Source organism: Xenia sp. Carnegie-2017, unplaced genomic scaffold (assembly GCF_021976095.1).
Source record: "Xenia sp. Carnegie-2017 unplaced genomic scaffold, XeniaSp_v1 HiC_scaffold_21, whole genome shotgun sequence".
Classification (NCBI taxonomy): domain Eukaryota; kingdom Metazoa; phylum Cnidaria; class Anthozoa; order Malacalcyonacea; family Xeniidae; genus Xenia; species Xenia sp. Carnegie-2017.
In genome coordinates this window covers 3,223,251-3,247,054 of record NW_025813484.1, presented here as the reverse complement: position 1 = coordinate 3,247,054, position 23,804 = coordinate 3,223,251, and the positions used below count along the sequence as shown (strand labels likewise).

Genomic DNA, 23,804 nt, shown 5'->3' with positions numbered 1-23,804 from the left:
CTATGCTCTAGCTGAGTGACTATGTAAATTTCAAATGATTATTCATTTCTATAGAAATCTATTGTTTTCACAGTCAGTGGACACAGAAAAATTTCTATAGCAGAACAAAATCAGCAGGATGGCTACGACTCTGTCTAAAATATGGTGCTTCTGCAAGAAAAGCATGCTTACGCTTGACAACTTTTTAGTTGTAGTTACTAAAGAAACAAATAGAATGTGTAAGTTTTTGAAGTGCTCTACTTCTGCGTGCCTATGTAGAGGAAGGTGATTATTTGATGTGGTGATTCAAAGACCTTTTATGCCTTTTACGTATTTTGGTATGTTGTAAATTTGCATAAAAGTTGTTATTGTCTCTTTGGGACACTTTTTCGCCGTTACGCTTTATGCCTTATGTACTTTTCAACTTTTACAGGCATTGTCGAATTTTACCGTTTGCGAAGTATCGTTGGAAAGGCTGCCGCCAACTCCCTTCTTAAAAACCCTTATACGCACTCGCAAACAGTATGCCCATCTTTGCTAAACATACCAGCAAAGTGTCGACCCTGAGAATCGTCGACATCAAAGCAAAGTCATTGCCAAATCTTGTTCGATTTGCTCGAAAAGAAAAAGGAACAAAAACTGATCCATTTGCGTTGATCGTATTCCAAGGTAAGTTCGTGATTTGTTGCCTCTTAAAAACTTCGTTGTATGTATTTAATTTTGTCAATGTCTAGCGGGCAATAGGGATGAAGTTTTCTAAGTAGTAGCAATTATGAGACGAGCAGTGAACGTAAATATTACATAGCAGAATAAGAGACCTTCTCATATTGAGGAAAAGACTATATTAAATATCAAGCTAATAACTGCTTGATTGTGGAAGTCAAGTTATTTTTAATGACACTTCGAGTAAGGAAAGTTATTCACTATATATGCTACTTGTGTTTCTGCGCGCGGCAAAGCAAACACATCACTTGTCTTGCATTTGGTTACTATCGTAACTCTTTGTGGGATCATCATGGTTAACTTGTTAGAAAAAAAACCTGGCCAATGAGTTGTACATAAAAAAATTAACCGTATTCGGTTGTGGATCAGAATTAAAGTTTTTCCTGATCAGATGTTTGAATCTCATGAAAAAGTGGTGCAAGTTTCCAACTGATAACCCACTCGAAAGATCTTGAAATATATAAATCCAAAAAACTTAAACTATACTTCCCCAATCCCCTCAATGGTATGTTTGAGGTCTGGGACCTAGCTGCCTGAAAAAATGCTTCCCATGCTCCTTTCGGATCTCATCGGAAAGAAATGATTTAATGATTTGCCATAATTGATCTTTTACAGGTAATAAAATTTTGTTTACTTATTAACAGTACGAAAACTAAACGTAATTTACATAAATTACACAAAAAATACTTTTAAACTGCGGTCGGCTCACAACGAAACAAACTCAATTTATTCATTTACAATTGTTTTTTGTACGAATGTGCTCTGTGCCCGTGTTCGAAAATTATGATTTAAAAAACACCTTAGCCCAAATTCTTTCGTTTAGCATTTAAAAAGATGACCTTGTCATCATTCACGCTGTGCATGACAACACATATAAATTTTTATTTATCCGTTGAACAAATACGCAATTTAACCAGCTGTTGTGAAGTGAAAGCGAATGTGAAGCTATTAAAATGGCGTTAAGAATCTTGAGTGTTTCTTCTAGCAATTTACGTAATGTCGATACTATTGGAAAAAGCGATCCTTTTTGCACTCTTTGCTTTCTTGGTAAAGTATTTCATGAAAAATTGCAACATTTTGTCAAGTTTATGATGTTTGTAGCACCTTTGCTAGTTTTTCATTGTCTTCCTGTTCATTTTTTCATTTCTACAATGATGCTTAACTTTGAAGTATTAGTTCCTTGGAATGGTGATAATTTTTTATCTTATCAATCATTGTTTCAAGTTTGCCCTTCCTTTAAACATATGCTGTGTGTGGAATGTCTTTGGAAGTTTAAAACCCGTTAAATTGCGAAGTTTCGTTAGAAAATATTTGCGAAGCGAAAGTGTCATTAGAATTCGATTACTGGACAGTAACTTTTGTATTTTATTTTATTTTCCGCGACTAACGCGAGCTTTTTTCACTACCTTATCAATGTAATATGATTCTCAGTGTGTGGCTATGTTAAATGGAATATCCATCACTATCTTATAGGAATAACTAAAAAAACTGAAGTAATTCAAGATGAACTAAATCCAGTATGGAACGAGGTATGTATAAGGCGACCATTAATTTGTGTCTGACTGTTCATTTTTGTCTTTATAAATTTAGCCCATATAAATATTTAAGTTGTATTGTAAAACTCAAATGACAGACATTTCTTTCTACGTTGCACAAGCGCGTGTTAATGTTGCATATTACTAATTAGTGATGCGAATGCGTGCCTCTTCCCATTTTGTTCCACCCCGTGAAGCAACTTGAGAAGATCGTCGTACAAAAATCTATTTCGTCTGCTATATTTCAGATGAAATCTTATTTATCCTTCAACGTGAAAGTCTTTAAAATTTCTATCAATTACAGCTTATTGACTGCATGTCAAAAAACAATATGTAAATTTTTCCAGTCCATCTGTTGAATCCATGAAAACAGCATAATTACACCTTAAGTCATAATGACATGGTTATTGTCGCGAGCGCGACATATTATCGGATATTTGATTATTTTCTATCTCAGATCACGATCATCGTGATGATATGGGATTCGACGCTCAAGACATTTAAAGCTTTAGTGTTTGAAATCATTTACGAAATCTATGTATTTTTTCTTAGGAAAGAAGTTAAGGGGCGTGAATAAGACGTGATCTGGGTTTAGAATAACGCTCAAAATATGCACATTTAGCTTAAATGAAAAAACAACATTGCATTTTTTGTGAAAATTTTCTTGCGTAATGCAATTCGTTTTTCTCTGACGTAACTTGAATCGTTGCATACATTACTGTAATTTACATTCTCTCAATGAAATTTAAGAAATTTTGTTTTCTTATATTTTTCATTCAGTCATTCGAATGGGATTTGCAAGGAAGATCTTTAGTGCCCGAAGATAACCTAGTCGTGCAGGTGAAAGACTGGGAACGAGTCGGTCGCAACAGGTTTGTTGAATGTTTACTATCCCCTGTTGTACTGCACCCTTCGTTTATTTTTTTCTATTGGATGAGGTTATTTACTCATAAATTGTGTCGCTGGAAATGGGGAACCATCCCCCGACCCAAGAAGAAGCTGGAAGTTTAATGATTCACTTAATGCTTATATGATTATCGCAAAAAATATTACGCCGAGAATTGACGATTTGATGTAATTAGTCTAAATTAAGAGTGACCGTGCTGGAGACTAGTAAGAAAATACGAACATAGTGGCTGCATCTCGCTTTAGCTCGATCAATTAATTTTGACAAAATCAATCTATGTATCTTCCGCTAAGCTTAAAGAACTGATACAAAATGCATCAAACCATAAAATGCGTTTGTTTATTTAAAAAAAAATGCTAAATTTTGATGTTTCCGTAGACTTCTGGGTACAGCGACTATTTCTCTGCGAGATTTAGTCCGCAATGACTGTAATAGCATGCAAGCTGACGTTAGCCTTCTGGATGGCAATCAACGTACAACACAGGTAAAGAGCCTTTGAACGCAATTTTATATTGGCAAAAATCGGTGTTTATGACGAGAAATGTTGTATTTTTGAAGGCTAAGCTGTCCATGCAACTGGAATACATTCCTCCGGCGTCAAAAGAACCAAAAAAGGACGGTGAAGACGATGAAGAGAATGTTACTAACGAGGATGTTGCAAACTTAGGGTGAATTTTAGATTCCTTTTTTATCTGTATTTAATTAAGTCCAAACATACCACATTATTTTTTTATAATATGACCTGCAAACCGTGCAGTTAAACTTTTTCCTATTTCCATGGTTATACACGTTATAGCGTCGTCGACTTTCGTGATTTGACGTGGGATATTATATGTTCATGTCATCATACGTAATAATTTATGAATATTGCTCCTTCTTACAACTTTCTTCGTAAATATAGGAAAGGTGGAATACGGAAGATAAGAAAAGCAAGATACGAGCTCTCGGATAAACCACAAGATTTTCAGGTTTGATGAGGCGTAAAACTCTAAAGATTTTTTTATGGAAAGTTAAAATCCCAAATGTCAAAATGGCACCTTTCCCCACTTACTCACGTCCTTGCCCACCCCTCTTGCTCACTGTCCTGCCTACCCCACTTACTCACCTCCTTACCTACTCCTCATGCTCACCTCCTTGGAGACTTCTTTTGCTCACCTCCTTGCCCACCCCTCTCGCTCATTCCTCTTGCTCACCTTTTTTCCCACCCTTCATGCTCACCTCCTTGCCCACACCTCTTGCTCACCTACTTTCCCGCCCTTCTTCCTCACTTTCTTACCTATCCTCTTGCTCTTCTTTTCGACCGCTCACTTACTCACCTCTATTCCTACTCCTCTTGCTCACCTTCTAGTTCACCCCTCTTGCTCACCCCACTTGTTCACCCCACTTGCTCACCTCTATCCCTACCCGTCTCGCTTACCTACTTTCCCACCCCTCTTGCTCACCTCCTTGGATACTTCTTTCGCTCACCTCCTTGCTCAATAATCTTGCTCACCTTCTATCCTACCCTTTGCTGGTGTTGCTGACTTTTAACAACGTACATTCCATTAAAGATAAGTCCGCATAATATATCTCCAGGTTCGAATCAAGGTGATCGAAGGTCGTCAATTGTCCGGTCAGAACATCCATCCTGTTGTTCGGATCAGTGTCTCCAACCAGGTTCGCCAAACCCGTGTGAGAAAGTCGACAAACAAGCCGTTCTATAACGAGGTATTTAGGTTTTAGTGTGCTAAGGAAAACTTATCAACTAAATGTTTTTAAAACATGCTGTTATAATTTAACATATCTACAGATATTCTTCTTTAACTTTCAAATGAATCCATCGACACTTTTTGATGAAATAATCTCATTTGAGGTACGTGATGCGCAGGAGTGTTTGTGAATCTTTATGGATTGTGCTGCAGCGATGTGCCGTTAAATTTTTTGGGGGTGTGTTTGTATTTTTTTGTAGGTGTTTAATTCACGCAAGCTTCGTGCAAACGCGCTGATTGGGTTCTTTAAAGTGAGTAATTTAGTCAAAAGTCCAGTTGACTTCTAATTTTTCAAGAGTTCGTGTTTCCACTAAATCGATGATTTTTCCTTTTTTTTTTCATAACATTTAGTTGGACGTGGGAATGGTTTACGACGAAGATGGTAATCGTCTTTATGCATGTTATATTTTACTGAACTTTGTATCATTACAAAATATTGGAACATACTATATTGGGTCGAGTTTAAAATAAGTACATTGTAATGAAACATCCTGAGCGAGGTGTTATCCCCCCTGTTTTAGTTAAATTATATATTTATTCCGGTCGGTGAGCATGCCTCTCCTTTTACATGATCGTTTCTTGAGCTATTTGGAAGAGTACTTCAGAAAAAAGATACGTCAACTTGAAATGATCTTCTGTGGCTAGTGCCAGTAAGGCGTATAATGATTTTGGACTTTTGAGTCTGTTTTCATAATATGCTGAAATGATGTTATAAGAAACGCAAAAAATGAACTGGTTTTATGAATTGGGGAATGAAGCAAATTAACGTAGCGATTCTATTTCGTGCCTAGAATATTGAAATCATCTTAGCTCTTACTAAATTCTTGTGATTTACAGTTTAAACATACTCATGACTTAACGTCAAAGTTGCTTAATGTGGAAAACACAGGCATTGATACAAATTTGGTTTTTACCCCAGGACATGCTTTTAGTCGAAAGTGGATTTTGCTGACCGATCCTGAAGATAAAATGGGCGGTGTTAAGGTACAGGATGCCGTACATATAACTTTTAAATGCAATTGGTTAAATTATCGTTTGTCGTTAATAGTTGTTTTAATCATAGGGATATTTGAAGACGTCCATTTGTGTTCTTGGTCCAGGAGATAAAGCTCCAGTGAGATATATTATTTAGTGTCTGTTTGATATATAAAGCTATTGCTCTGAAAAGGTATGTACATTGTTTATTTAGTCTATGGAAGATGTGGAGTACACAGATGAAAGCAGTGACGATGTTGAAAAGTAAGGAAGTAGAAAAAAACATGGGACCGGCTATCTTGAGCTGGAATTCGTTTCACTGTTCCTCTTCGGTTTTAATTGTTTCCTGTCTGCAGCAATCTTTCAATTCGTTTCCTGTTTTACAGTATTTTTTTACTTTCTCAGTTAACGACTACATTTTATCTCCTTTTCACAGCAATCTTTTATTTCTTTTTTTAAAGTAATCTTATTTCTTTTTTACAGCAATCTTTTGTGTCCTGCTGGAGTTAGCTTACGACCTGGAATGTTTTCATTGAAAGTTTACAGAGCTGAGGACATTCCCCAAAGTATCTTTGAGTTTGATGATAACGTGGCAATTTTTACTTGATTTATAAACATACTCCCATTGCCATTCTTCTAGTGGACTCTGGATTTGCGCAAGGCGTCAAGAAAATTCTCAGTGTTGGGGAAGAAGTGAAGGAGTTAGTTGATCCGTATCTGGTGTTTTCTTTTGCTGGAAAGAAGGTAATGGTTTCTAAAGCTACGTTTTTATTCTCTTCATGGAAGTATTACCAAAATCTCTCCTCTTTTTCCAGAGAAAAACGAGGACCCATTACAATTCTGATCATCCAGAATTCAACCAAGAACTTCATCTTCCCTTTAAGGTTCGCTTGCGGTTCACGTGTTGGCATGTTTAATTTACGTACTCATGTCGAGTCCATTTTTCTTTTTATATTTGGTTGTTTTTAGTTTCCATCTATGTGTGAGAGACTGAGGCTTCGATTGTTTGATTGGTAAGCTCCTTTTAATGGTAAATATACATCCAGTTTAAGCCTTCGCCAGAGGTGGGTGCCAATTTTCGTAAGACTAATATAGCAAGCAATTGAACAAAAGCAATTGTGATAAGTGTTTAATGGAGGACACTTCCAAATATCTCCCTGTCATAATAAAAAAGTAATTTACCAAAAATGTCCTACATGCTACGGCAACAAGTAATCGCCAAAATCCAATCTTTGTAACAGTAGTAACAGTACCCCTCATCTCCTCCTCTTCCCTCCTCTCCCCTCCTCTTCCTTCCCTTCCTCTCCTCTCCTCTCCAACAAAACCATCGGTCACGTGTCGGCACACGTGTCAGCGCGTTCAATGAAATGAATGACCAATCTTAAAAATATATTTGCAGGGATCGTTTGACGAGGGATGATTGCATTGGAACTGTACATCTTCCTATTTCAGAGATATCTGGACAAGGAACAGATGGTAAAGAGTAAAAAACTTTTTTTATATGAATCAAATGTTTCCCTTTGGTCGTATGGACTTCTTTCTTAATTTTAAGGTTTCCTACCGACGCTTGGACCTTGTTTTATTAATTTTTATGGCTCCACAAGAGAGTACAGCGATCTGCCTGACGAATATGACGAGCTTAATTTGGGACAGGTATATTTGAGTTTTTGCGAAGCTAAACCATAGAAGATTTGCACCTCGTAAAACTGGATACATTTTGTTCGTTTCAAGGATGAAGGAGTTGCTTATAGAGGACGTCTGCTGGTCGAGTTGGAATCGTCTTTGAATTGTAAAATTAACGAGCCTGTGGAGGACATACAGAGTACAGATATTGTTCGAATACAGGTATAGTACCTGTAAAACAGGTTTATTACGTTTAAAATGGATGAGCCTGTGGAGGACATACAGAGAACAGATATTGTTAGAATACCTGTTATAGTACCTGTAATACAGGTTTATTATGTTCCTATGTACCTCGTTCTAGAACTGTACTCCATTTCTGAAATATTTTCCAGAAATTGAAAGATCCATACTTGTTTACATTCGTTTTGTTTTCAGCCGTTTCTCAGGCGACGAAAGTTCAAATTATTTGCATGTTTTTTGGAGGCGCTCATGATAAGCATCCAGGATTCTCCCGTTGAGTTTGAAGTCAGTATAGGTAAAGAAATTATGATGTGAAACTTTAAATTACAAGCACAGTATAGGGAATATACAGTAGGGCCACTTCGCTGTACAAATGGCTGCTGTATAGTTAATTAAATTACTGGCTGCCGTAAGCCATTTCATCATTCCTATTGGTCAAAAATTGCAATTGACTGGTTGCCACTATGGTAATCGCATGCGCAATAAGATATGTGTGGCACAAAAAAATTTAATGGAGTGGCTTTAGTGTATGTTCTCTATACTGTGTTACCAGCCTGCTGCCAAATCTTATTTGACATATCACAACTCCTACTTTATCTCATCTTGATTGTCTCTTTGTGATCGCCGTAGGTTTCGTTCTTTACCCTATAGAGTTATCATGCAACATGTAGAGTTTTTCTTCTTGTATATAGGAAACTACGGCAACAAGCTTGATAAGTCGGTTGAGCCATCGTCATCCACAACACCGCCGACAAACGCCATCTTTGATGGATGTCACTATTACTACTTACCCTGGGGTCACACAAAACCGTGTATATCAGTGGACAGTCACTGGGAGGATATATCATTTCGACTGGATCCTTTGAACATCTTGCTTGAGATATGTGAAAAGCTGGTAGGGATAGCCGGCCGGCCATCTTTCTTATACCGCTATTCTTTTTCGAGCGATTTCTGTAATTGCCTACATTAAGATCATGCGATGCTTGCTTTTCAGGAAAGCAACATTGAAAGAGTCGAGATAAGTTTGGAATCTAGTGAAACGTTGGCTGAAACCGCTATCATATTTATTGCATTGTTGGATGATTTGATCGAAGACTGCAAGTAAGAAATAAACTTTCTTCTTCAAATTCAACTCAAACATCTCGGGACTTATCTACATTGGACATAATTACCTTATCTGCAACATTATTACCTGGACAAACAAAGAATGCTTTTAAACTCTCACTTATTTAGAAAGACGTTGCCTCCATTGAAAGCCAAAACGCTTGGTGTCAACGAACTTGATATTCACCTTCATGAAGCTAGAAAACTTGAAATGGTAATGGCTATGGATGTACCTCATTCCTTCTCATATCGTTTTCTCTCTCAATCAGATTTTTATTGGTTTTCGCTTGCCCTTATAGCAATCCATCGGTAACGAGGCGGCAAGACTGCGTCGAGTTGCAACGGATATTTCCGAAGCTCTGACGGAAGTCAATGGATTTTTGATTCGTTTGAAGGACATCACTATCGAGGTATTGATATAATTATCTCTCCAGTATTGTAAACACCACAAAAAAAGAAAGCTCTAAATGAACGAAGCCCTACTTACGCATACCGATTTTAAAAATTGTTTTAAAAACAGCAAATACCATGATGAATGGTCAAAATAGTAACGTAGTAATTCTTGTTCATTGACAGTTCTTTTAAGAACTATCACATTACTCTGACCATTCACCATGGTATTTGCTCTTTTTAAAACAATTCTTAAATTTGTCACCACGACAAAGTCTTTCTTTTATTATGGCATTTTGTTTGTGAAATATGAGGATTGTGGTCACTCGCACTTTAAAAAAGGACGTATCGTCTCTTGAATTCAAAAATACCGAATTTTCAAATTAGCATTGAGAATTGGTATCATCAGTTTCACTCACTATTCAGCAGCTATATTTATTGGTGACCATAATTGTGTGAAGCAGTTTGAAGCATGCGCAGATCATCGTATCCGAGACGAAAACAGGGTAGCATAGCAATTGGCCTTTTAGAGATCACCTGGGATTCATTCATTTGGCACTTGTAGTAGTTTATCTAGTGGGAACATTCTTTTGTGTGGTGTTTATTGATATATCTACAAAAGAGAATTTAGTTGAGTGCAATAGTTATCATTAATACATATTTGTAGATAAGTTTGAAAATTTGTAATCCAGGCATTGAATACATAAAAGATATAAAGTTTCTCCGGATTTTAAATGATTTTTATTGAGCTTTCGACTCGTTGCTTCGAGCCTTCATCAGAATGAAAAATATTTATTTACACGTGTAAATAAATATTTTTCATTCTGATGAAGGCTCGAAGCAACGAGTCGAAAGCTCAATAGAAATCATTTAAAATCCGGAGAAACTTTATATCTTTTATGTATATTTGTAGATGTATATCGTCCAGGTTAGTGCAGTCCTAAGCAGGATGTCGAAACGCCAGTCACCACTAACGCCGACAGTCTTTTTCGGAACTTTTCTAACTTGGACGATTTCCAGCTATAAACATGTAACGATGCTCCCGGGTTCCAAGCATTCACTTAGTTATTATTGATGTTGATTATTCTAATTGGAGAATTAGAATTTTCCTGATCTCTATTTTTAAACATATTGAAATCAATCATTTTGATTGCCTGGATGGATCGGCAACCGTCCGCCACAAAGACTGAATTTCATAAAATGGCATTGCAAACAGAATCAAATTAAAGGGTGGACGTTTTTTTTATTGTAGAATGGTTGAAATCATTTAAGAAGTTAAAATTAGGAGAGGTGTTTGATAAATTGACGTGTACCATCTTTTTTTTATTTATAGCCTCAGAACTCCATCCCCGATGTAATAATCTGGATGTTGAGTGGTTCTAAACGAGTGGCTTATTACAGAATACCTGCGTATAGGTTGCTATACTCAAAAAACAGCGCTGCCAAGGGCAAATATTGTGGCGAGGAGTTAGATGTTATCCTTAAAGTGAGTTGCGCTATGAGCATTTCAGTAACTTTCACATGGTATGTTTTTGTAAAATGATCTAGAACCCAGTCTACTTGATATCTCACCCCGCCGAAGTTTCATAGTGACAAGTGACGCAAGCCACCATCTTGAAAGGTGGCAAAACTGACGACATTTGAAAGTGGTGCTTCTAATGTGTTGATATATGGTTGTACATATGTGATACTTTCCATTTAGTTTTTAAAATGTTTGTTAGGATTGATTTTTAAACTATCTTTTAACTTACGTTTAACTGAGAGTCTTGCTTTTTACCTTCATTCAAGAAGACGTTCTTGCCTCATCTTTACACAGCCTTGACGCGTTAGTTAGACAATCTAGGGTATTGGGTTCCACATCATTGCTCCTGTACCTTAATCTTTGTTTGGATTAAAGATAAAGCATTTAGATGAAACATCGGGTTGGATTAGACGTACAATTAGGTCCAAAATTGGATTAGACTAACATAGGATTCGATCGAACGATTTTACCATTTGAACGTTTCTTTTCTTTAGTATCCAGGCAAAAAAGGCAAAAATGTCGAGGATTTTCCAGAGGTACCGGCCTACTTGCGTGTCATGATTTGGTTTGGATTAGAGGAGGATCAAGAGGATTGGACGTCACGTGAGGAAGTTGAAGGAGATTTCTCAGTCTTTGCCGAAACTGTAAGTTTGTCTCATAACTATTGAAGCCGTTATACATTGACAAAAATTCGTCTATTTTCCAAGGCAGTTACAGTTATACTTCATATAAGTCGTTTTTCATAGTGTTTTGACATAGCCATCAATGACGTAGCCAGTTGTAAAATTTCAGTCATGCTATGTAATAATCAGATCATCAATATTGTTCATTTACAAATGTATTGTTTGTACAATACAAGAACATTGAAATATTTACACAGTACGAACAGGCTTTGCCACTCTATACTCGAAGTTAATTCAGACCTTAACACCTCTCCATTGACTTTTTTGAGCATGAACATAAAATTTTTCAGTACGAGAATCAAATTTGCGTGTTGGGTTCGTGGACCTCGAAAGGCTGTCCTCGCCCCGCTTTTTCCAACGCAAGAGGAGATGTAAGTTTATTGTTGATGTTTTTTTAAGCCGGGGCTACGCGAACGATTTTTTCGACGTGATTTTACAAAATTATCAAACCAAGGAGGTGTGTACACGTGGGAGAATTTTTTATATCGATGATCATTTTAGAAGAAGCGGGTTTGTCGTGTCGTGTTGTTCAGTTGAGGTGCCTGCACATGATAAAATCGTGTGTCGACTTGTTGAAAAATATTCAACTTGTTGAAATTATCCCGATCAACTCTGACGATTTCTTCTGGTCGTCGGATCGCGCGCTCCATGGTGGCTGCACAATGGTGGCTGCTGATGATTTCGATAAGTCGCGTCGAAAAAATCGCTCATGTAGCCTCGGCTTTATAGAAATAACGATTTCAAGAGTTTTTCTCACGTTGTTCAGTTTAAAGACATGTTTGAAGATTATAACAGTATCATTATATACGTTATGTTTCATTCAGCTTTCATTACCAAAGTCCTGTTTCAATCCTCCCGATGGTTGGCAGTGGGAAGGTGGTTGGTTCATAAGTCCAGAGCTAAGGTACGATCGAAACTATATTTTTAATCAATCAAAAGCACATCGCATTTGCTTTCAGTGACGAATGTGTTTTCTGCACAGTTTAACATATGATCGCGATTCTGGTCACAAGAGTTTTCTCGAAGATGCATTCGAGAACGAATCTCGCATTCTTGGTGGATCTTGGCAGGATGCTGTTCCAGCATGGACTGATGTTGTAGGTTTTACCAACTCAAAATTAATTCTTCTCATGCTGTAAAAGCATGAACAGTTTATGTCAACAAAAATATTATTCACATTTCTGATATATTTCTTCGCACTTCATTTCCTGTTTAGTTTTTCCTGTGCAAAATTTGTGCGCTGTCATTACATTTGAAATATTTTTCTTTTATTTTTCACAACACACAGAAAAGTGACGCTATCACTCCCCGTCATGAAATAAGCTGCCCCCCCGGTTGGGTTTGGACATCTGAATGGAAAATTGACTTGAACAGGGCTGTTGATGAAAAAGGTACTCAATTTTTTGGTTTTGATTAAACACGTGCCACTCGCAATGAAACATAAGATTTGATTAAGTCAGATTAGATTAGTCAGGTTAAAATTAGATTAGATTAGATGCAGAATTAAATTAATCATAGGATTACATCAAATTGTGATTGTACAAACTTTGTATGAGATTAAACCCATAATTCCAAAGATGGTTATCATGAATTGATCATGAATTATTTCCCCCAAAATAGCTTAAAATTACCTCTTGAATGAAGCTGATGCTTGTTTCAAAGCATCGCATTTGAATTCTTTTTCGTCAGGTTGGGAATATACTGTGGAAGCAACGTTAGCAAGCTATGGTCCTGTTGAAAAAATGTATCACTTGTGTCGTCGACGAAGATGGATTAGGGAACGAAAACTGATTAAAGAAATAAAAAAAGACTCCGATGCAAGTCGTTTTGTTCGCCATATTTCTTTCACCTATGTTCTATTGTTCTATAGTGAATTTAAGATATTGACTTAATATTAGCGGGTTGAGTTTAATTTCGAGATAATTTTGTAGTCATTCATTTCATTTGCAAACTGTTTTACAGAAACAAAACGCGGATATGCGAGAGGGCTGGGAATACTCAACAGTCTTCACAACTCGTTTCCATGCCACCAATCGTAAAATGGATCTCGTTCGCAGACGACGATGGCATCGCAAGATGACCCAATTAACCCCTAGTGCTCCCGCCGTGTTTCATATTAGTAGTCAGGAGGTAAGGCAGTATTAATATTGTATTTGTATTACCCTCCAGGGCTCCAGTCTTGTTTTATATTTAAGAAATAAAAGATGTTTACTGTATTTGCACGGGCATATGCAAACCGAGGAGACCTTCGGGAGAACTCGAGAGCAGATCAGTGCAAGCCTAAGACCGAAGGTCGAGGGTTGCTCATGCTCGAGAGTTTTCTCTTCGTCAAAAGATTTATTGATGTTTTTCAGTAATCATTTGTTTTTAAAAAGGATACTACTTTTTTGTCCACCTCCCGTACATGGTATCATAATAATGACATGCCTCAATCTTTATGCATTGTTCTAGGGAAAAGAACTTTGTCCTTTATTGAACGCCCCACGAATGTTCATCACTTTTGAAAGTAAGTTGTCAAAATATTCCTATACCAAACATTAGTTACAATGGAACACACATTCCAAAGGTTCGATTTTTTATAAATGTCTCTATTTCTATCGTCAATAGAACCACACAAGTATCAGTTACGAGCTTACGTGTATCAAGCGCGGGATTTGATTCCCTCTGACTCTTCTGGAATGTCAGGTATGCATTGGGCAATGAATGTTTTTCAGAAGAATATGATATCCTCCCTTCATTATTATGTTATCTCTCTCTGCTCTCCAAAGATCCATATGTTCGTGTATCATTCGCCAACTCGAGTCAGGCCACTGCAATTCTTCAACAGACATTGTGTCCCACTTGGGACACGACTCTAATCTTCGACAATATCCCTATCTACGGTGATGTAAGAGGTGTACAAACTGATCCTCCTCATGTCGTCCTGGAGTTTTTCGACCGGGATGCAGTTGTGAGTGTTTAAACTTTTACGTTCTCACGTCTTTCCACAATATGACAGATGGATGAACTTTATGTTTACTAAAACGAAAACGTTTATAAAATTAGTTAATGCATATCAAATATTTATTACACAATGTATACGGGTAACATCAATTGTTCCGGGCAGATTTTATTGGAGGAGGGGGGGAGGAGGTAGGTTTAAATGATTGAAATAAATCCCAAATGACCCTTGCTTGTTGTAAAAATTTGTTGATGCTTGTGTCTACTTTTACCCTCAAATCTTACCTTTATTACTTTTTTGATATTTATTTGTATTTATTGAGAACGCTTTTTTACAGCCTGTCTCTGAATAAAATATCAGAAAGATGAATATTCAAATTATTGTAGAGGATTTACTATTGTCTAAAGCCGACGAGTAGTGCCTTTTCTATCATAATAGAATCGAGTTTTATTCCCTTAATCAGACTGGCTCCCCTAACGTAAACCTCTTTTCGTACAGATGTATTTTCGTACAGATGAATACACTAGTACGTGTATTTCGCTAGTATTTATGACAAATATTTCATGAAATAACCTTTATGCAAGTTGTTTAGTTCGGTCTATTTAAATGATAAATTTTGCATTCCTGTGTTTGACTTTCTGTAGGGAAAAGATGAGTTTATCGGCCGTACAATTGTTAAACCGACAGTGAAATTAAACGGTAACGAACCTCCATTGCCCATACTCCTGTGGTATGACATTAGGAAAGGGGAAGAAGAAGCTGGAGAACTACTTGCGGCATTTGAACTGTTCTTGGTGAGTAAAACCATACGTCTGTCAATGCACAAGTGATGTGCATCCAGACACCGACATCCGATATGGTTAAATCTTCGCCGGATAATGGCAAACTTTTATTGTCATTTACGAGGGAGAATGAAGAATAATTTTTTGCCTGAAACAGAAATTAGTGCATTGATCCAATCATCTTGCTCAATCTCAGCCTGTGGTTGCTAGCAAAGCAATATAGCCATAAAGATATGCTAGCCGGAAAAGTTATTCATCTCCATAGCTAGAAACATTGTTATTTTTCGGATGACGTAAAGGCGTTGCATGACAATAGCCAAGCTCTAAACCATCTCTCAACGTACTTTATTTACGGATGTTTGGAATGTTCTGACTACCAGTATTCGGTAGACTGTCATCTGGTACTATCGGAAAAAGTGGTATTTAGCACATCCCTACCATTCATTGCTAGATGAAACTAATATAAAATCGATTTTTCGTTTATGTTTAACGATAGGATGTTGTCACAATAACCTGTTTTGATGTTTTTTACAGGATGAAGGAGCTGACCTGCCATTTGCTCCCCCTTTGAAAAACGATTATTATCTAGTTCCCAGTGGCATAAAGCCTGTTTTGCAAAGAACTGCAATCGAGGTAATGGTTTTGGAAGCGAAACCGAGATCGTCGATTCCCTTTTTTGTAATTGACTGATGCTTATTGTAATTTTCTTTTCATCTTGCTTGAATGAATTCTCAAAGTACACGGAGGTTGTCAGAAAAAAAACATCGCCAATCCTTCATCCCTATGACCACCCCCACCCCCCCCCCTCCCCCAATGTTCATACTTTAATGAATGTTTCAGGTTTTATGTTGGGGCGTACGAAACATGAAAAAGTATCAGTTGTCGAAGATTTCATCTCCCAGCATCGAGTTTGAAGTTGGCGGTCACATCAACGAGTCTACGGTCATAATGAATACTGCGAAGAATCCAAATTTTGAGCAGCCGTTGTTCTTTTTCCAAGTCGTAAGTTGTATTTAGCGTTTGCACGCATGAAGTATCTGCATGCATTTCTGTTAATTAAAGGGAGAATGTTAAGGAGTTTTCGAGATATCTTTTTTCTTGCCCTTGAAAATAATTATGTTTTTGTTGAGCTTTGTTTGAAAGGAATGCTGTGCTCATTAATGGAATTCGCCAATCTTTGGTGCTATGGGTTTAAAATAGGAAATGACATATGACCGTTAAGGGGGCAGATTGGTTTATTTCCCCAGATCTTAAGCTAAAAGATGCCCTCCATTTGATAGGACCCAACGTTCAGCAAACCTCCTTCAAAATATGTTGGGCGTTAGAAAGGAGCTATTTGTAATTGAGAAGGTTGCTAGTTTATTTTCGAATATGATCTGTATAAAATCGCAGATTTTCAAAATCGTGACATCTTAGGTCCCCCGGAAAAGATTTTCATGGATCTCACTATTTCTCTCTTTGGTCTTTTGTATTGATATAGTTAAATTGCGTTCTTAACGGTGCTGACAGAGCTAACCTAATGTAGCAGGGTGATTATCCTGTCACGTGCGCACGTGACATTTAAACTATATAATTCTGTAGTTATTCTTGACCACAAGTATAGACAATACTTCAGACCAGGGGTGGGCAACTTCTCCAGTCGGCGGGCCAGATTTAGGAAAATGAAGTTATTGGTGGGCAGGATTATTACATGAATAATATTCAATATTCAATGGTGGGATACAGTCGGCGAGCCAGTCGTATGTACCCACCCCTGCTTCCGACCTTACAAAGTATATGATATTTATTGTGTCTTGGGATAACTTTCCTACCAAGGTCTTTTTGACCGATGTCACTCTTGGCAAAATTGATATGGCAAAGTCGTGAAAAATAAGCGAAATGTGAAGATTGAAATGTAAAACTTGATACAAGTAGTTTTAAAATGTTTCCACGCAGGTTCAATTTCACACAATTACGCTGTATTATTTCGTATAATTATGTTGCAAAGCTTCATGTTTTATTGTGAGGTGAGAGGAGAGGGTGTGTTTAAAACTCCAGGCAACGCTGCAACAATTTTCATCCACTAGAAACGCAGGTTTGACGGGCAATAATTATTTCACATGTTATTTTAGCATCTTCCTCGCGAGGATTTATACATGCCCCCAATGAATATCAAGGTTCGCGATAACCGTTCATTTGGTCGTAAACCTGTCGTTGGTTTGTGTCTTAAGTCACTTCATCGTTATAGACGTGAACCACGTGATCATATCGATGGTCAAGATGTTCAAGGTAAGTTTGATGTCGCTCGTTGCGTCATTAATTTTCTTTCATCATCCGCAGTATATCGAACTGTGTTCCAGGTTCTCCACTCCCAGAGAAACGTGGATCACACGTCTTGGAAATCAAGGAAGAGAAGAAGAAAAAGGTTTTGTATAAAACATCAACAGTACTGTTAAAAATGTTCGGTTATCGATTGTATATTGGTAGGCAATCTTTTTAAGTTAAACCTTTCGCGATTACCGTTTGTATTTAGAAACACGATTCCGAGGAAGACCTTGATTGGTGGTCCAAGTACTTTGCTTCAGTAGGAGATTTGACAAAGTCCGGAACTATCTTGAGAAAGGCTACAATAAGATAAAGGTAATTGATGCTTTAATTGTCGCTCCTTCGATAGCTTTTGTACTTGATGCCTTGCGCATTGCAAGTCACGGGTTTGTCCGCTTTCGAGATTCTATGGAGATTAAAGTTTGTGTTTAAGTTGTGTTTGGTGAGGCGTTGCCTTCTTTTGTTTAGATTTACCCCTGTGAGTTGGAGAAAGTCGAATCCTTCGAGAGGTTTGAAGATTTTGTACAGACATTTACGATTCGCCGAGGAAAAAATCGGACTAGAGAGGAAAACAGTGATCAAATTGTTGGAGAATTTAAGGTATGTCTTAACACGATGATGTAAAAATGTTTTTTCTTTATTTGCAATCTTTGTAATGAATTCATTGTTTGCATGTTGTTCACCCGCAGTATATTTGTGTAGTAAGGGTGAATTAAGTGGACCGGGGTTGTGGGTTTGCGCACTTCTCCTAGTCTTGGTTAAAGAGGATGAAGGAGGGTGATTAGGGGTTAAAGTAGGAGGAAAGAGGTTATTATACCAAGTAATGAATTTGAGGATTTTCCATTTCTATAAGAGTATCAGAATTTAGCAAAACAAGGCAGGACAACGCACCCAAAGTAACCACTAAAATATACTTCAAAATAGAACACCCCTCTGTAAAAGAATTTTACATCCATCTCTTGTAAAATTCTACCTAAAATTCTACTGGACACGAGTTAACTATGAAGTACTGGACACGAGTGAACTATGAAGTACTGGACACGAGTTAACTATGAAGTACTGGACACGAGTTAACTATGTGTAGTTCTACAAATTAACTATGAACCTCTATTAAACTGGCCACGAGTTACTTTTTAATATTGTCCTTTCAAATTATCGCTCACGGGTTACCATAACTACGATTGTTAAATTTTCCTACCAATTTCGATCCATCGATTATGAATACGAGTTAACGTGTTGAAATCATCATTGGCGAGAGGTTGCAACTCCTGTAAATTTGGCATTTCTTCTCGTAACTCGCCATGTTGCCGTCTTAGCTCATGGAACCGTTAATTCTGGGCAATCTTCTAATATTTAGGCTATTTTGCCAAATGATGACGTTAAGACCGAGCAAATCAATTCACATTCAAATTGTTTTATTTCAGGGAACTTTTCGAGTGTATCCACTGCCCAACAACCCTAAGGAACCTCTACCTCCGAAGCATTTAAATAACCTACCTCCCAGCTCTCCTGTTGAATGTATCATTCGTCTATACGTCGTAAAGGTAAGAAATGTTACTCAAGTTAACTACTGTCAGTCGTCTCTTTTCCACTTTATGTTCTTCTTCTTTGTTATGTCTTTATTCTTTTGTTCTGCGTTTTGCTAAATTGTGTTTCAAACTGTTTCAGGGTATTGACCTTCAGCCCATGGATGCGAACGGATTGGTTCGTAGTTTACGCTCGCGTTCAATAGATTTTCGGTTATGACAACTTTCTTGCTATCTGATATTTCATAATAGGCTGATCCATATTTGATTGTGGAACTTGGTAAACAGAAGTTTGATAATCGAGATAAATATGTTCCGAATACTCTCAACCCAATCTTTGGAAGGTATTGCAACGCTTTCATTGCTAGTTTGAGTGTCATATCGGCGGTGGGGTTGCACGAAGGCCGTATAAGGGCGATTCAATGGATAAGCAATATTTTTGAACACTTCATAACTCTATTAAAAGGGGAAAATCTATGATTTAAACTGGATAGTCAATGAAATACAACATTGGTTCCGGAATTACAAAGTTTCATTATCGTCAAGAAAATAAAATCACTTTTTTACAAGTTTAAAAAAATTACTAACCAACAGATAACACTGTAAAAGCTTCGTGAAACCGGCCACAGGTTTGTAACGAGAAGAGACATTGACAATGGTTTTCATGTTCTTGCAGGATGTTTGAGCTCACGGCCACCTTTCCTATCAACAAAGATCTTTGCGTCCGTGTCATGGATTACGATGGGATCTCTCGCGATGATGTCATTGGTGAAACGATCATTGATTTGGAAAATAGATTCTTGTCGAGACATAGGGGTACCTGTGGTTTGCCCGAAACCTATTGCATGTAAGATATGTTGTTTTCTTGTTGCGTGGAACTAATCCTGACTCGTTGTATCCCTGTGTCTTGATGTGTATGTCATGATTTAGCATGAGGGAGGATGTGTGTTTTGTGGTAGGAAATACAACTTAGTGTTGGTCACTAGGTAATACATACTGTCTGCGTAAATGAAAACTAACTTCTGTAGAATCCTTCACTTGTTGCGAGATTAAAAAAATTTTGTGTTGTAAACATTGCATGTTCTGATGATTATTTAGAAGAGCTCTAAAGACTAATTGACAGAAATTCGGTTTCATGCTCGCCAGAGCCCTTCTCATTGTGCTACATTTGAATGTTTGTTGATTTTCTGTCTAGATCTGGCACAAACCAATGGCGTGATTCTTTAAGTCCCAAGGAAATACTTTCCAAATGGTGCGAAAGTGAGAACCTTTCGAAGCCTTACTATATCGGCAACACACAAGTTATTGTCAACCATCAAACATATTATCTGACTGAATTTGGTAAGTGCTTTAATCGATGGAATGTCTCATTGTTTTCCGTAAGAAAAAGTGGTTATCTCTCGTTGTATGATTGGGAAAATGAGCTTTCTAAAGATTTAACAATGTGAAAAAGGGCACGATGATATTTTGTTATGTTTTTATTTTGAATACAACGTTGTATAGATTATAGTATGCATTTCTTTTTAAGATAGTCTACATTTTATGTTGGTATATATCTTAGAACAGAATACATCTTTCATCATTATAAAAACATATTGTTACATTACTCTATCACGGAGCCTGGCAACAAATGAATGGCAACAATGTAACAGAATACATCTTTCATCATTATAAAAACATACTGATACATTACTTTATCACGGAGCATGGCAACAAATGAATGGCAATAATGGAAACATTAATTTTAGGAAAAGCATTTTGTTTCACAATTGGCATGCAAACGTTGCAATGACGTTTTTCTGCTCACATATTTACATGTGGTTTACGGAGCTTATTTGATTAAATGTTGATCTTGTTTATGTAGAGCGAGGTCTAACGGTCCACTCTCACATGGGTCCACCAAGCCAAAGATTGGCTTTACATGTTCTTCATTCTTTTGGCATCTTCGTTCCGGAACATGTGGAAACACGACCATTATACAATCGTATTCAACCTAGCATTGAACAGGTGAGACAAACCTGTTTTTATCTTTCTTATGTTCTTATTTATTCGCAACTCGTTAAAGTGCCTCTTACAAATGACCTTGGAAAAATACTTGACGAACACGTACACATGCGAATGCATAACGATGTGTTTGTAAGTATGGGTTGTATTTTACCTTCGTTCATACAAACATCCATACATACCCACGTACATCCATACATAGTTTACATACCAACGTATATCCATACATACCCACGTATATCCATACATACCCACGTATATCCATAAATACCCACGTACATAATGCCATGCATACATCCGTTGATTCGAACATGTCCTTTACAGGGAAAGCTTCAATTGTTTGTTGATATATTTCCAAAAGGACTTGGCAATCCCGGGCCGCCATTCGATTTATCTCCTAGAAAACCCAGTGCCTTTGAGCTGCGAGTGATTATTTGGAACACGAGTGACGTCATCTTGGATGATACGTCATTTATGGGCGAAAAAATGAGTGACATATACTTGAAATGGTAACTAATCGCATCTCTTTAACGCAAGTATTTTGTTGTTTCTTGACTGTTTTCGTGACATCTTCTGACATGTTTGAATTGCTCCGCTGCATTACTTTATGTAAGAATAACAAGATTGTTTGGTGATTTTCTACTTTATTTTTTCTAGTTGGATAGCAGGAATTAACGAAAAGCAAAAAACCGATGTTCACTTTAGGTAAGCAACGAAATGCACAAATCGTGATATTTTATTATCATATCCACTGAACTGAATATAAAACCACCCTCAGGGAAAATTTGAAATCAACAATTTACTTAGTTCCAGTCTTTCCACGCACGACCAAAAAAGTTATTTCACCACAATAAGATGCGGGATTTGATCCCCAGGACTTGGTGTTGATGTTGATATTGACTGACGTATCCATGCCAACACCACTTTTATTACATTGGACGATTTACACGTACAAAGACATGTAACCATACCCACTGGGTTAAAACCAATCACTTCAGTCTCCGTCTTCCATTACCAAAGCCGTGTGGTACACATTTCGAGCTTAAACTGTGAATCTCCAGGGGTGAGGAAGTGAAAAAGTTTGTCTTCGCTGCAAAAATTCTGTACAAAAATGATGTTAAATTTACAACATCTTTATAGTCATTCAAACGTTGTTGAACATTGCCTGGATCGAGAGATATTCTATAAACCAAATTTTTAAATAGCTTCGAATGTTTGTGAAGCTGTTTTCTTTTGTGCATACTGATATATGTGAAACCCTAAACGTTTATAGGACACTTTGTTTTAAGAATGTATTACCAATGTAATCCTTATGCGGGTATACGGGTGTCAAATCTTCCTGTCCCCCTCCCTCTTGGTATATTGTGTTCCTCTGCTGATATCCGTTACCATAGTGAAACTATCATGGAAATGCATGTGTAGCTCATTTTGGTTTAAGTCTTAAGATCGCTGTTCTTGAGTGTAGTTGAATTTGTCCGTACAGATCTCTGAACGGGGAAGGAAATTTCAATTGGAGGATGATTTTCCCTTTCGAATATCTTGCTGCAGAAAAAATTATGGTTATCCACAAGAAGGTGTGTATGTTATCATGGAGTCTGTTGTTTGCAGCAATGTTTCATTTCGACTTTTCTCCTATTTCCAGAGCCATTTTTGGAGTCTTGACTATAGGGAGGAACGCTTACCGCCGACTTTGATCATACAAGTCTGGGATAATGATTCATTTTCGCCCGATGATTTCCTAGGTAGCGTTTCCTTTCAGTATTTTCATTTCGTTTCCTTCAACGCGCAGTATCTGAGTGACATGCTTCTTATTGTTCAGGCTCTGCCGAACTTGATTTGAACAAAGTTATAAAGCCGGCAAAGAAGGCGAGAAAATGTGGTCTTCATCAAATACCCGATTTGGAAGATGTAAAATTTCTGAGCAGCGAAAATGAAGCAATTTCTCTCTTTGAGCAGAAAAGAATGTACGGTTGGTGGCCGATGATTGGCGAAGATGGAGAAAAAAGGATATTAGCAGTATGGTGACCTGAACACTGTGTGCATTACTTCCTGGCAAAGTCTCTTAAACATTCATTTATTCATATAGGGTAAAGTTGAAATGTCCTTGGAGTTGCTGACCGTTGAAGAGAGTAAAGCCAAGCCGGCTGGTACGGGACGCAATAAACCAAACACTAATCCTGTGTTAGACGAACCTCAGTACGTATGGGGTTCAAAATTTCCAGACGGGGAGTGTGGTGGTATCAACCGCCGAATTTGGGTGCAAGTGCGGGAGCTAGGGTTATAGTTTTAGGTTTATCATAGAAACAGTATCGATACGACATTACTGTATTTCCAACAAACTGAACATTTATATAATCTGTGTATTTGCCATTCACAGGCGCCCGGCGACGTCATTTCGTTGGTTTACGTCTCCATGGAAATCCATCCGTTTTATAATATGGAGAAAATACAAATGGCATATTTTCGGTCTTATTTTTCTATTTCTTATCCTACTTCTTATTGGAATCTTCTTGTATTCAATGCCGGTGAGTGTTGTTGGCCTTACAATCAAACGCGTTGCACCACAAATATCATTCGTGTTTCTATTTTATCTACAGGGATATACTGTGAAGAAACTGTTTAAAGTTTGAAAGTTCAAGACGTCTTTAGTGAATTATCTGGTTTCTCGATTTTGCAGAAAGTATCACTAAATAGTGTGAAGACACCTTATCAGAAGCTGTTTGCTTAAAAAAAACGGAACAAAGTGTGCACATAGTTATTTTTATGCTCATTCGAAAAAAGGCTTGTGAATGTCAGTAAAATTCTGTTTGATTCAGTA

The 23,804-nt window shown here is 37.3% G+C and overlaps 1 protein-coding gene across 1 annotated transcript; it reads left to right on the top strand.

Annotated features, from left to right (window-relative positions):
* Positions 1 to 64: 64 nt before the first annotated feature.
* On the top strand, positions 65 to 23,804 carry LOC124443917 (myoferlin-like). The gene is given in 59 exon segments (XM_046994464.1): positions 65 to 218; positions 413 to 648; positions 2,176 to 2,231; positions 3,018 to 3,109; positions 3,523 to 3,628; positions 3,703 to 3,812; positions 4,046 to 4,112; positions 4,720 to 4,851; positions 4,934 to 4,996; positions 5,093 to 5,143; positions 5,244 to 5,274; positions 5,812 to 5,876; positions 5,956 to 6,006; positions 6,082 to 6,131; positions 6,351 to 6,433; positions 6,508 to 6,611; positions 6,683 to 6,751; positions 6,837 to 6,880; positions 7,267 to 7,343; positions 7,420 to 7,520; positions 7,599 to 7,712; positions 7,926 to 8,025; positions 8,423 to 8,625; positions 8,725 to 8,831; positions 8,964 to 9,048; positions 9,134 to 9,244; positions 10,558 to 10,710; positions 11,241 to 11,390; positions 11,720 to 11,800; positions 12,254 to 12,333; positions 12,412 to 12,526; positions 12,718 to 12,820; positions 13,119 to 13,246; positions 13,392 to 13,559; positions 13,881 to 13,935; positions 14,037 to 14,114; positions 14,198 to 14,379; positions 15,015 to 15,164; positions 15,687 to 15,785; positions 15,993 to 16,154; positions 17,264 to 17,420; positions 17,492 to 17,556; positions 17,665 to 17,737; positions 17,740 to 17,771; positions 17,925 to 18,056; positions 18,881 to 19,000; positions 19,125 to 19,160; positions 19,235 to 19,326; positions 19,659 to 19,829; positions 20,178 to 20,323; positions 20,847 to 20,989; positions 21,311 to 21,495; positions 21,644 to 21,691; positions 22,470 to 22,560; positions 22,629 to 22,728; positions 22,806 to 23,002; positions 23,073 to 23,182; positions 23,364 to 23,511; positions 23,584 to 23,804. Coding segments are annotated over 58 exon segments (6,000 nt in total). The 5' UTR covers positions 65 to 218; positions 413 to 503; the 3' UTR covers positions 23,617 to 23,804.